The following is a 12889-nucleotide window of genomic DNA, read 5'->3' as shown; positions in this document are numbered from 1 at the left end:
TATTTCTTCAGGCGGTTGATGAAGACCTGGCTTTTTGAAAAGGGCCATTGGACTGAATGATCCTTTTGTTGTCGAGAGTTTCTGACTAGTGTTTTGGAATTTATGAGTTTTGTTTTGCTTCTTACATGCATGTTCTGATTGGGTTTAATTTGGGGGGTGGGGGTGGCTATTGTTGTTTATTCTGTGACGATCTGATTGGTTAAGCCAGTTTGAGTTCCATTGGGAAATTAAGTGGGCCTAGAATGCTTTAAAATAAATAAACATCATACTTCAGAACGTAATTCAGAGTATTTAGCATCTACCGGACTAAGTTCAATGTGCTGGTTTTGGTGTATAAAGCCTTATGTAGTTTGGGGACAGGATACCTGACAGATTATCTAATCCCTTATATACCCAATACATCACTGTCCTTCCTCTTCCAACCAACCTTTTATAGAGAGGTGTTTCCTAGCCTGGATCTATACTGCAATTGTTTTTAGATGTTTTATCGCTTGTGGGTTTGCCATCCTGGGCTCCTTTGGGAGGAAGTGTGGGATACAAATTTAATAACTAAAATAGATAACTGTGCACCCTGCTTTATTCCACTCACACCCATGGGCATGACGTAGAGCTTGTAGGTGGGGGCACTTGAAATTCCGCACACATGTACTATAAGCCTTGAGATGGGTGCCTTTTATGACCCCCATTTATTTACTTTTTAAAAAATCAATATTTTAAATTAACACTAAAATATTTATATATAGCGAAAGAAAGGTGTGGCACTAGAACACCACAGAGTTATAATAGTAATTTACTGTGGTGCTATGACACTATGCTACAATAGTGCTGAGGTGTGTTTAAAAAAACAACACATTTTTGTTCACTGCCATTTTAGCAACAGGATTAACAGCAGTGACTGAAAAAGAATTTGTTTTTTAATCTTTCTTTCTTTCAAAAATATATAATCAGAAAAAGTATTTTAGTGATAATTAAAAGATTAAAATGTTATGATATTATACTGAAGGTGTCCTGAGCTGTGATAGGTTCACTATCCACCCTTTGAATTTTTTTGGAAGAGAAATGCTAAAGGCATCTGCATCTGTGGAGATTGCGCTGCTATTATTTTCTTTTGGAAAACGTTGAGTTTTTGTTATCTGAGAAGAGATGGAACAGCACCCAGAAAATTCAACTGGACGATGATTGGACGATGGTAGCATGTGGATGCTCTGTAAACAATGAATGAATGAATGAAGCATGGCAATTCCATGTCTCTAGTGGGAGCCTTGCAGCTCTCTGCTGAAAGTGATCAGCCAGTAGGAGGCAGCCCATTTTGCAATCCAGACTACTGTTCCACTCCAGAGGCAGATGACTGGGACCAGCCACATCTGCAGTGCTGAAGTAGAGGAGGAAAGTGGAGCTGCTAGGTTTCTCCCCCCCAAAGACTGAGTTCATGGTCACCTCCAGAACCAACACAAGGGTGATGCTGCTCTTTGTTTGTGTCTTCTACCAGTGTTGATTGGTTATTTGCCATGAGTTGGGGTGTGTTATGTGTGGTATGATTCTGTCGTTGTTGGCTGGCAGATATATTGTATGAGGTGGTAGATGGTTGTAGTGGTTGTGTGCTTTTATGTTGGTTGGGAGTTTGTATTGTGCTGCCTAGTGATTTTCTCTTATCTTGGCTACATAGGGTTCTTGCAGATATGGATCCAGCGCTACCTTGGTTCTCGAACATAATCCCTTCTGGAAGTCTGTTCGACTTCCAAAATGTTCGAAAACCAAGGCGCGGCTTCCGATTGGCGCAGGCGCCCTGGAAGCAATAGGCGACAACCACACCAGGCATTCAGGTTCCAAAAAATGTTCAAAAACCAGAACACTTACTTCTGGGTTTTCGGCGTTCAGTTCCGATTTGTTCGTCAACTAAGCTGTTTGAGAACCAAGGTTCTACTGTGTTGCGTATTTATGTATTTGTATTTTTCTTAATATAAATAATTTGAAACTGTGCTTATTGTGTATTTACACATTTTGATCATCTCCCCCTTTTTTTCTTTTTTTGCCCTGAAAGTGTATCAGCAGCTCACATGGAAGGAAGAGATTTCAACCAGGAAAATAGTGCGGGGAATGGTTAAACAACCTCTTCTCCAGTGCCATTGCCCTTTGCCAGTTTGCTCCCTTCCCACCACAGTGGTTAAACCTAGGAAGCCACCTTATGTTAAGTCAGACCATTGATCCCTCAAACTCAATACTGTCTATAGTGACTGACAACAGCTCCCCAGGGCTCTACCTGAAGATGCCAGAAACTGAACATGGGACTGACTTCTTGCATGCAAATCAGATGTCCTGCCACTAAGCCATGGCCCTTTAAGGTTTTTTTTTAAAAAAAAAACCATCACACTGCAGAACCTCCTAACGTGCAATTTAGCCTGTATCCAGGGCCAGATTTAGTTTTGATGAGGCCCTTAGCTACTGAAGGTAATGGGGCCCTTTATATGTCCAGCTGTCCTTCGTCAACAACAAATAGCCGCTGTTTTTTGTGTTGAATATATGCTGTGTGGTAATTTATGGACCTAATAGGTATCTAAAACCATTTGCGCATGTTGCATGCAACCGGTCCATGCAGAATGTAGGCACCCTATATATAGAAAGGAGCAAACCAGTGATATTTTAGGGAGCAGGCTAGCAGGCGGGGCCCATTACTTACATCATAGGAGCATACACAACACAAAACACTGTTGCTGCATGTAGGTTTTGTTTTCTTTTCTTTATCTTATTTTGGAAATGTACGTCCAGTTTTTTTTCTTTATTTGGGGGGAGCAAGAGAGTTGGGCCCTAATCTATAGCTTGTTTAGCTTATACATAAATCCAGCACTGCCTGTATCTGAGGCTTTTGTGGTTCCACTGTATCATACTGAAGATCCCCATGCCATAATAATCTAAACAGAAGTATTTCCTTCTTGTAAGGACCTTCCCACCAACTGAGATCAAATTAGAATCAAACTGGAAATGTTTAACTGAAGGATAGCATAAAGATCTAACTTAATTACAAAAACAAAACAAAACAAAAAACAATGTAGGAAGCAGGAGATATTTTGCAATTTGTGGAGCATAGTGTACATAGTTTATTCCTGCCACAGGCCCATAGCATGATTGTGTGACATCGTCACAATTCAATTTTCACAGTGTAGGATGATCACTTATGCCATCCTTAATGTAGTACAAAGTAATTAATCCATTTCCCACGCAGGAGGAATGAATATATGAAGCCATCATCAGGCAGAATTTCCTTTGGCTGCTCTGGGAGTTTAGCAGAACCCCTAGACAGTTGCTGCTTTCTAACAGTTACAGAGGAGCGAGAGCACATTTTAAGAAGGAAATGGATGAACTGGAATGGGTCCAGAGGAAGGCAGCAAAGGGACCAAGACCTATAGCACATCAGGAGTGGGGAATCTTTGGCTTTCCAGGTGTTGTTGAACTACAATTTCCAGGGGTAATGAGAGCGGTAGTTCAGCAACATCTGGAGGGCCAAAGGTTCCCCACCGTGGATACATACCGTATTTTTCGCTCCATAAGATGCACTTTTTTCCTCGTGAAATCTAAGGGGAAATGTCTGTGCGTCTTATGGAGCGAATGTGTGGTCCCTGGGGCTGGGGGGGGAACCCGGGCTTCCCCCGCCAGCCCCACAAGCTCTGGGAGCAGCGGGAAGGCTGCACGCAGCCTGTCCGTTGCTCCCTGAGCTTCCCCTGCTAGCCCCGACAAGCTCCTGAGCAGCTCTGGGGTAGCCCGCGAAGCCTCCGCAGGGCAGCAGGGAGCCTTCATCCCGTTGCCCTGGCGAGGCTTCGCGCGGCTATCCCTGGCTTTTGCGAGAGGTGGGATAAGCCAGGGATAGCCGCACTCCCTTTAAAGAGCTGCGCGGAGTGTGTGTGTGTGGCTCTTGGGGGCTTTTTCCGGAGGAGGGAGAAAAGCCTGCAAGCGCTGCACACACTCTCCACGCGGCTCATGAAAGGGAGCGCTGAGCAGAGCCTGGGATGCATACAAGCTCTACTCAGCGCTCCCTTTAAATAATATTTGTTTTCTTGAACCCCCCCCCCCCCAAAAAGTAGGTGCGCCTTATGGTCAGGTGCGCCTTATGGAGCGAAAAATACGGTAGCTCTGATTAAGGTATAGCAGCTATCCTGCCTGTAGAAAGGAACCTGTGAATGAGCCAAAGATGTCAGAATTCTCGGGGCATTGCCACGTGGGTCTAAAAGAGGGGTGTCCAATTTATAAGAGACTGCGATCTACTCCCACTATAAATAAACTGGCAGTGAACTACCCATTGGATTGACCAGAGTTGTTGAGCGTTTTGGGGGGAGGGTGAGTCGAAGTTGGTCAGCTTTTTTTACGGGGAGAGACCAGAGTTGCTGATCAGGTTAGACAGGCCTGGTCTAAAACATGAGTTGAGGCTGTGGATGAGGATTAAGCGCACTGCTGGTTTTTTTACTCTTTCACACACATTATAATCATACACAGAGACCGAGCTACAGTCAAAGTGCAGTCACAGCTTCATGTACCAATTATTTCGATCGTTGCTTCATACCTCACCTTGACTCAAAGTACAACTGAAGTACAGAGATTATGTTACTCCTCATTCTGATGAAGCTCCTGCGTTCTAAACTGCAGAAACCCCGTGTCAGGACAGAAACAAGTGGATGGTTAGAAGCCTCTGCATAACTTTGTCACAGCAATAGATTCGACTTTGCCTAATTTTGTTTTTGCTTCATTAGGATAATGGCTAACCCGACTGTGGAAATGATGACCATCCCAAGAACTTAACTGGATTCTTTTTCCTTCTGTTTTCAGGAGCCAGATCTGACAGATCCAGATAACCCTGCAGATCCTACTGGTGCAGAGGGACCCAAAGAAAACTGTCAGAGTCCAACTCTGGGAAGTGGGATATTGAAGTACAGGAGCAGATCCCAAGGTACAGTTGATTTCATTGAGTGGGTGAATAAAAGATTTTAGAGTATGTAGTTAAGAAAGGCTCTCATAGAATCAGAGAGCTGAAAGGGACCCAATGGATCATTTGGCCAAGCCTTCAATGCAAGAATATGCACCCATACAGGGTTCAAACCGGTGACCTTGGCGTTATCAGCACCACGCTCTAACCAATTGAGCTAACCCATAAGGCAATGCTCTGGCCTCGTCCACCAACTATGATTTCCATTGGGAGAGGGAGCATGGCTCAGGGACAGAGCACACTTGCCGCATGCAGAATGTTCCAGGTTCAGTCCTCATCACCTTCAGCTAAAAGGATAATCAGGTAAAAAATAGGTGATGAGCAAAAACTCTGCCTAAGAACCTGGAGAGATAGTGCTGGCTTTAAGAATAAACTGCTTTTGCCAGGCTGAAACTCATAATATGAGATTAGTCCTAAATCTTATAAGCTGTATATGCAGCATACTTTGTTTTTTGATACTAATTTTGACTGCGACCCTTTAAACACACCGGGGTCTAAGTGTTAAGACTCTGCTCTGAAAGTGTTTTGAGAATGGTGCTTTGCATCTGACTACTGGGACAAATTATTGCTACCCACTTGGATGTGTGTGTCTCTATATATATCTAGAGACGAAGATAAAATTTATCATCATTTGTTTATATGACTTAGGAAATTTACCCATCAATCACTTCCGAATGTGCATGCAAAATGTTAAAAGCAGTGTACCTGATTCCATCACAACTGACAGATGTTAAAAGATGCTTTGAAATGTGTGTAATAAACGGCATCTCTGGGTTTTCCCTCAGGGGCGGCAACGCGTTTAGAATCCGTAGGCGAAGATGACGAGTTGACAGTGGAAAATGGAGATGTGAATTATGAAATAGCCATGAAATATTCCCGGGGAGGGAGAAAACATTCTCTCCCACAGCATTTGGACACAGGAACCAGACAGGTGAGGGGTTGCACAGTTTACTGTCAGTCCCAGTTTTCATTGTTGCGGGTTAAAGAAGAAAAGGGACACTCCCCCCTCCTAAACACAGGGACACCTGTTTGTCTTCAGGTGCGCATCCAGGTGAGGTGAGAAGGGAGAGAGTATTGGAGACATGCATTGGGTTGATACCTCCCTGAAAGGGCAGGTACTTCACCTCACCAGAAAAAGATTTCTGAAGACGCACACAAATTTTAAATCAGTGAATTCAAAGTAAAGACTAGACGTAGAATTGCCAGATGTTTGAGACATGGAACAGCAAACACTAAAAGAAAGAAAGAAAGCTTCTTTGGGAAAAGGCAAATGCGATGCAACATATTTATTTCTAAATATTGTGGTTGTTTTATTTGCCCAGGAATATCATATTGTTAAGAAATCTACTCGCTCTTTAAGTGCTGCGCAGGTTGAATACCCGTGGCGACTCACCCAGCCATCTATTATTTCCAACATTGTCCTGATGAAGGGGCAAGGCAAGGTAAGATTATTTGCAAATAGGAATGTCTCTAGTGTCTGTCAATCTTAAGCATACTAATAGAATTCTGAGTTACAGTTTATATTCCCATCTTAACGCTAATTTACCTTTATATATGCCCTTAAATGTAGCTTCTGGGAATACCAGTTGCGCCAATTCGAAAATGCGGGTGCTGTTTTAAAGGCATGTGCCTTTAATGGTGCCACCGCAAACTCATGGTTCGCACTGGAATGATTTAGGCCCACATATTGGTACTAATAACCAGCACATTTAAACTGCTTGGACTGAAACATAGTTTCTGACAATTGAGTTGGTATCTCGTTGCTCCAGGTTTGGTTTGGGTTGTTGTTTATTCATTGTTTTGTTGTATGTGCTCCGATTTATATACATCTTGAAAATATCAGTAAAAATGCTTTCCCCTTTTTTTTGAAAAAAAAGTGGTAAATCTCACATCTCCTATTTTACACCATTCCAATTTTCATAGTGGATGCTCAACCTAGCTGATAATCTTGTTTCCGCTTATTCTCGTAAGGTTAAGATGAATTAACATTTCAGTTTTCCACTCGTCTCCTCTCCACCCTCTTCCTCCCCATACTCCGCAGGGTCTTGGATTCAGCATTGTGGGAGGGCAGGATTCTGCCCGGGGACGCATGGGCATCTTTGTGAAGACCATTTTCCCCAATGGGGCTGCAGCTGCTGACGGCCGACTGAAAGAAGGTATTTGTAGCGCAAGAGAAGAGATTTCTGCCGGTTCAGCTTATGAAGCCATACACTGCAGGCAGAGGCAATAGCTAGTTGCTCCGGCACCTGGAGCAGCGCACATGCTGTCAACCCAGGGTTGGGGCCATGATGGCAGGGTGAGTGTCCCAGGGGGCGAGATGCCCATGGCGGCAAAGGAAGCCGCTCATGGCAGGCTGCTTCCTGGGCGGCGGGGAGGAGCTGCTTCGCTTTGTCAGCAGCCTTCCTCCCTTCCCTCTTCCTTTTGACAGCTCAGGGGAGGCTCCCCCCCCCCCCAGGAAGCAGCCTGGGAGCAGGGGGCAATGGCCCGCCGCCCGCCCACGACTCCCAAGCCTCCCCCAAGCTGTCAAAATGAAAGGGGAAGGGGGGAAGGCTGCTGGCTTCGGGGTAGGCTTGGGAGTCCCAGGTGGGCGGCACGCTGAATGGCACCCCTCTCAGTGATGGATTCCTGAGGATTCCTGCATTGCAGAGGGTTGGACTAGATGACTCTGGGGAGCCCTTCCAACTCTATGACAATAAACCAGAAACACACCAGGGAGCCTGCTCATATTTCTCAGGATAAGCACTTTGTCTTCTGTCTGCATATTAATGCCTGTTTTGCCTTTCTAGGAGATGAACTCCTAGAAGTTAATGGAGAGTCCTTGCAAGGACTGACTCACCAGGAAGCCATTCAAACGTTTAAGGTAACATAACTTCAGGTGGGACCTTCCAGCAGTAGCAGATGATGTCCTGGAGTGGAAACATGGGTTCTCCCCGAAATATTCTATTTCCGTGGCTGCCCTTTACGTTTCTGGATCTCAGTTTCATCACATGGTGGCTTTGTTTTGATGAGCAAGGAGCCATGTTTCCCCTGAGCCACTGGGAAAACAGGATCCTGGACTAGATAGGCCACTGGCTCGATCCTGTAGGGATCTTCTTAGATCTCACATTATGTTTTTATGTTTCCCTATCACAGTGGCGGGACGCAGGTGGCGCTGTGGTTTAAACCACAGAGCCTAGGACTTGCCGATCAGAAGGTCGGCGGTTCGAATCCCCGTGACGGGGTGAGCTCCCATTGCTCAGTCCCTGCTCCTGCCAACCTAGCAGTTCGAAAGCACGTCAAAGTGCAAGTAGATAAATAGGTACCACTCCGGCGGAAAGGTAAAAGGCGTTTCCGTGCGCTGCTCTGGTTCGCCAGAAGCGGCTTAGTCATGCTGGCCACATGACCGGAAGCTGTACGCTGGCTCCCTCGGCCAATAAAGTGAGATGAGCGCCGCAACCCCAGAGTCGGCCACGACTGGACCTAATGGTCAGGGGTTCCTTTACCTTTACCTATCACAGTGGCAACATTAACTTAGATGTCAGTCCTAGGCCTTGGTTTTTATCAGGGGATAATAATGCCACCTTAAGTTCCATGATGACAGAAAAATGGGAAATAAATATATTCAGAATAATAAACACAATGGTAAACATAACAAACTGTGCTGTTGCTTCTTTAGCAACTCAAGAAAGGCGTGGTGACCCTCACAGTACGAACCAGGCTTCGCAGCCCAAGCCTTACTCCATGTCCAACGCCTACGTTATTGAGCCGTTCCAGCTCCCCAAGCTCTACTGCCAGTGCAGGACCTCCTTTACCCGGCTGCGAAGATGGAGATGTTTCCCCTGCAAATCGTAAGGGGCCTGGTCCCAAGGACAGGATCGTCATGGAAGTGACGCTCAATAAAGGTTTGAGGAAACTTTGGCTACTATTTACAAAGGGTTGTGGAAGATCACAGAAACCTTGTAGGCAATGGGGCTTTTTGGAGGGTGGGGAACCAAAAAACGGTAATGATACTGTGCCTACTTTAGAGCAGGCAGACTTAAAGTTTGAGGAATCTAGCTTGATTTTTTACTTTAACCTTGAGATCTACCAACCAGAGCCAGTGCCTCTGAGCACATTCTCAGCTGGGATGTAAGAAGACAGCTGTTTCCATTCTGACCTGTATTCGTCACAATCAGAGCAGTCTCCGTTCTGCTGCAGTTCGGATTGCAAACTGCTGTGGAAGTGTGGAGAACGGAAGTTAGGATTGGAAAAATGAGAAACAGAGAGAGGCCAAATTTAACAAATTCATCCATCACAAACATGTCATTGGCAACAGATTTTCTTCTTCAATCACATGCTTTTCTCTGTAAAGGGTAAAGCCTTGGATTAAGTGAAAATGCAGGCTCACATTTTAATGACGCCCCTGAATTGGGGCAGGGTGAACCCACCAGGAAACCACAGAAGACCAAATGCTCTTCTGTGTGAAAGAGCCAGGAGAGCAAGGGAGACAGAGATGCAACCTCATTCAGCCGCATTGACCTTTACCATACCACATCAGTGGTGAAAGATTAATAACCTTCTGTGGGGGAAGCCAAGGGAGACAGGCAGAAATAGCATCATATACCTGCTGCTGTACCAGAAGCAGCAGCTCACCTGGGGAGTGGAGACACAATGCTAACTTCCCAGAAGCAGTGTTGCTGCCCCCTATTGGAAATATGGGGCTGTGAGGGTGCACCAGCAGAGCCAACGCAGTGCTTCTGCCGTTGCACCCGCAAACCTCTGACCTCACTGTCTGTTTGCCCCTTCTCCTTCCCAGTTAGTGGCAGCGACCCCTGCTGCCAGAAAGCTAACATTGCAGCTACACCTCGCTGTGTGAGCTGTTTCTGTGTTGTAGCGGCTGAACTAATCCCACCCCTACCACAAGCAGACCTATGTGAGGGAACTTAGCTGAAGGGCACCATCATATGCTTGCTGCAGAGTTGACTCTTCACCTCCACGCTTAGAGGAAGTAAACACTATTCATGTGTGAAAGGTTCCCCCTTGTTATGTACTGAGTTGAATAGGATCCAAAATGCATCAGTCTGATTGCCCCTAGAACAATCGCATTCAGAATGCTGCAGTCTGATTGGTCCTAGAACAATAGGATCCAGAATGCAGCAGTCTGATTGGTCCACAGGAACCACCCAATCCAGCTCCAGGTGGAAGTGAATCCGCAGCCTGATTGGCCTACAGGTGAATCCCGGAATTAGCCAGTCATGTGGGGCCCATTGTGTAAACAATGTATATAAAGCAGACATTCTGGGGGAACTTCCATTCCTCCTCACCACTATGAGCTGAATAAAGAGCATGAAATCCACTCTCAACTCCGAGTATATTTCACCCCCCTTATTTGTTTGTGTTTATTTTGTCTTGGTTTTGAGTTGCTAAAATCCAGGTTTTCACCCTGTTCCCCTTTTATTTTGTCCTTCCTTTCCAAGTCCTCCTCCTCATGGGTCCCTTTGTGAGTTTCATTTTTTAAAGCGATCGTTCTTACAGAATGATAGCCTTTTATAAATGTAGTGAGCTGCTTTGGGAACCCCTCTGAAAAAACACAACAAGTACCAATCCAATAAAGAAACAAACAAACAAGCCATGTGAATGAAAACAGTTCAAATCTGGTTTAAATTTATAGTTCATGTAACCCCTAGTCAACTTTTGTCAAGAATTTTCACTGGAAGCAGTGACATTTTTTCATTGAGAGAGTCCATTCAATTATTAAAAGCTTGGGAGTAAGGACTCTGCATGTTCACATTGGAAACTGACATGGAAAGACTTTGTAATGGGCTTTCTATTATTTAAATTTGCTCTTGGGCATAAGCACAGATGGGGGGTTGGGGGAGAAGAAATGAACATAAAGTCAAATGTTTAAATAGACCTCTGTGAAATTCTCTCATCCCCCACCAGCTTCCAGAAGGCCTATTCTGTGGGAAAGTCCAGGATAATAGACTTTATTCAACTGGTAGGATTAGTAGGGTGCTTCCAAACTGTTGCTGCTTTCACGGGAAATTCAATCACATGCCAGCAAATTCAGGTTGCATCATTGTAACTGATTGGGAAGTCTCACACAACCAACCTGCTTCCTCTAACAGACCAGACCATTTGCAATAAGAACAGTGATGGGACAATCACTGAAAAACATCATCCCACTTACCTGCAAAAAAGTTGGTATATATGCTCATTAAATAGCTAACTTACCTATTCTCCCTTGCAAACAAATCTGAAAGCACCCAGTGACCTGTTAAGGCAAGGTTTTTGCACCCCCTGATCATATTTTTTTTAATTAACATATACACAGTCTTATAAGTAGCCTATAAAGAACAAACCGTAATAATTGCCAGTGTCCATTGTGATTATTGCAATAAATGGCGGTGCTCAATCTTTGCTCCTTGTTTCAGAACCAGGTGTTGGGCTGGGCATTGGTGTTTGCTGTCTCACTCTGGAGAACAGCCTTCCAGGAATTTATATCCACAGCCTGGCCCCAGGATCAGTGGCGAAGATGGATGGAAGGTTAAGGTTAGTCAACCACAAATATTGTTATGCTGATGTCAGTGTCCTGTCAACATGGGTGTGGTTGTTTTGGTTTTCCCAATGTACAGTGGTACCTCGAGTTACATAGGCTTCAGGTTACATACGCTTCAGGTTACAGACTCCGCTAAGCCAGAAATAGTGCTTCAGGTTAAGAACTTTGCTTCAGGATAAGAGCAGAAATCGTGCACTGGCAGCGTGGCAGCAGCAGGAGGCCCCATTAGCTAAAGTGGTGCTTCAGTTTAAGAACAGTTTCAGGTTAAGAATAGACCTCTGGAACGAATTAAGTACTTAACCTGAGGTACCACTGTAATGCCTATATATTTGGTTCGAAAAATTGGTTCCCAGTGATACCATTGGGATTACAAAGGCGCCTGGTGGCCTCCATGCACCTCACCTGGTCTAAGTGGTGGTATGGCACCCTGGGTTCTGATACAGGGATATAAACATAAGAAAGTAAAAAATTGCTGCCAAACTTTATTTGGCAGTGGTGAGGAAGGCTTTCACCAGCCTGCCTGTTAAGCTTTAGAGACTGTTATAAGCAGGCACACTTGAAGTTTCTCATGTTGGGAGCCATGGAATCTGCATTGCCTGTGGCTCCCGGTGGCCCTGGGCATTTCGGGCATGGTGATTTCATACAGCTGTGATCTAATGGTAACTTCACACTGACTCTTAATAGTCAGATAAGTTTGAGAAAACAAGAGAGAGGACAGGGCTTAGGGGAATCGCATTGTAGAAATCCTCGTTTTGAATTTTCTTTTTTTGAGACCCAACTCATCCCCGCATCTCTGCCATAAATGCATCAGCTGGCCAGCCAATCCTCCCCACCAATTTCCAAATGGGAATAATCATATTGACCTGCCTTACAAGGCTGTTGTTGGGGTTATTGATATAATTTGTTTTGCTTTTATTTATTTTAGTTCCCATGCACCCCTTTTTTTAAATTCCACTTTTCCGGAGCCCAAACACACACACACACGTAAAACTAAAACCGCACCAGAAAACACACCCTAGTCTGCACCAGCAGTCCAGATAAAACAAATGAAAGAATTTTATAGGATATAAAAAGGAAAAGCAGCCATAATTTAAAATATAGCTCAACATCTTTAACTAAAAGCAGATTGAAGTGAAAAGATATTAAAGCCTGAGGCCAATTCTTTCCTTGAAGAATTGTCCAATTCCATATGTGCCCACTTGACCACTTCAGTCTGTGGAACTGCCCCTTTTACATGCAGCACACAATGTTCGTTGCACACTTGAGAGAAGCCAATCTTTTAGTGTGACAGCATCCATTCACTGGAACTCCCTGCCTATTAATATTAGGCAGGCACCTTTCTTGTACTGCTTTCAGCATATGCTAAAAATATTTTTGTTTAGGCAATCTTGCTCAGATAC

General features: G+C 44.6%; 1 protein-coding gene across 5 annotated transcripts in view; it reads left to right on the top strand.

Annotated features, from left to right (window-relative positions):
* The window catches only part of PDZD2 (PDZ domain containing 2), a 237416-nt gene that overhangs the window by 190324 nt on the left and 34203 nt on the right, over positions 1–12889 (top strand). For all 5 annotated transcript variants that reach the window (XM_080973358.1, XM_080973357.1, XM_080973359.1 and 2 more), the window contains 7 exons: positions 4816–4936; positions 5758–5903; positions 6295–6414; positions 7014–7128; positions 7759–7832; positions 8628–8853; positions 11365–11482. In XM_080973358.1, coding sequence (XP_080829484.1) covers positions 4816–4936; positions 5758–5903; positions 6295–6414; positions 7014–7128; positions 7759–7832; positions 8628–8853; positions 11365–11482 — 920 coding nt within the window. The remainder of the gene's footprint in view (positions 1–4815; positions 4937–5757; positions 5904–6294; positions 6415–7013; positions 7129–7758; positions 7833–8627; positions 8854–11364; positions 11483–12889) is intronic.

Source organism: Podarcis pityusensis, assembly GCF_964106645.2.
Source record: "Podarcis pityusensis genome assembly, chromosome: 11".
Lineage (NCBI taxonomy): Eukaryota > Metazoa > Chordata > Lepidosauria > Squamata > Lacertidae > Podarcis > Podarcis pityusensis.
This window is presented reverse-complemented; position numbering and strand designations above follow the sequence as displayed.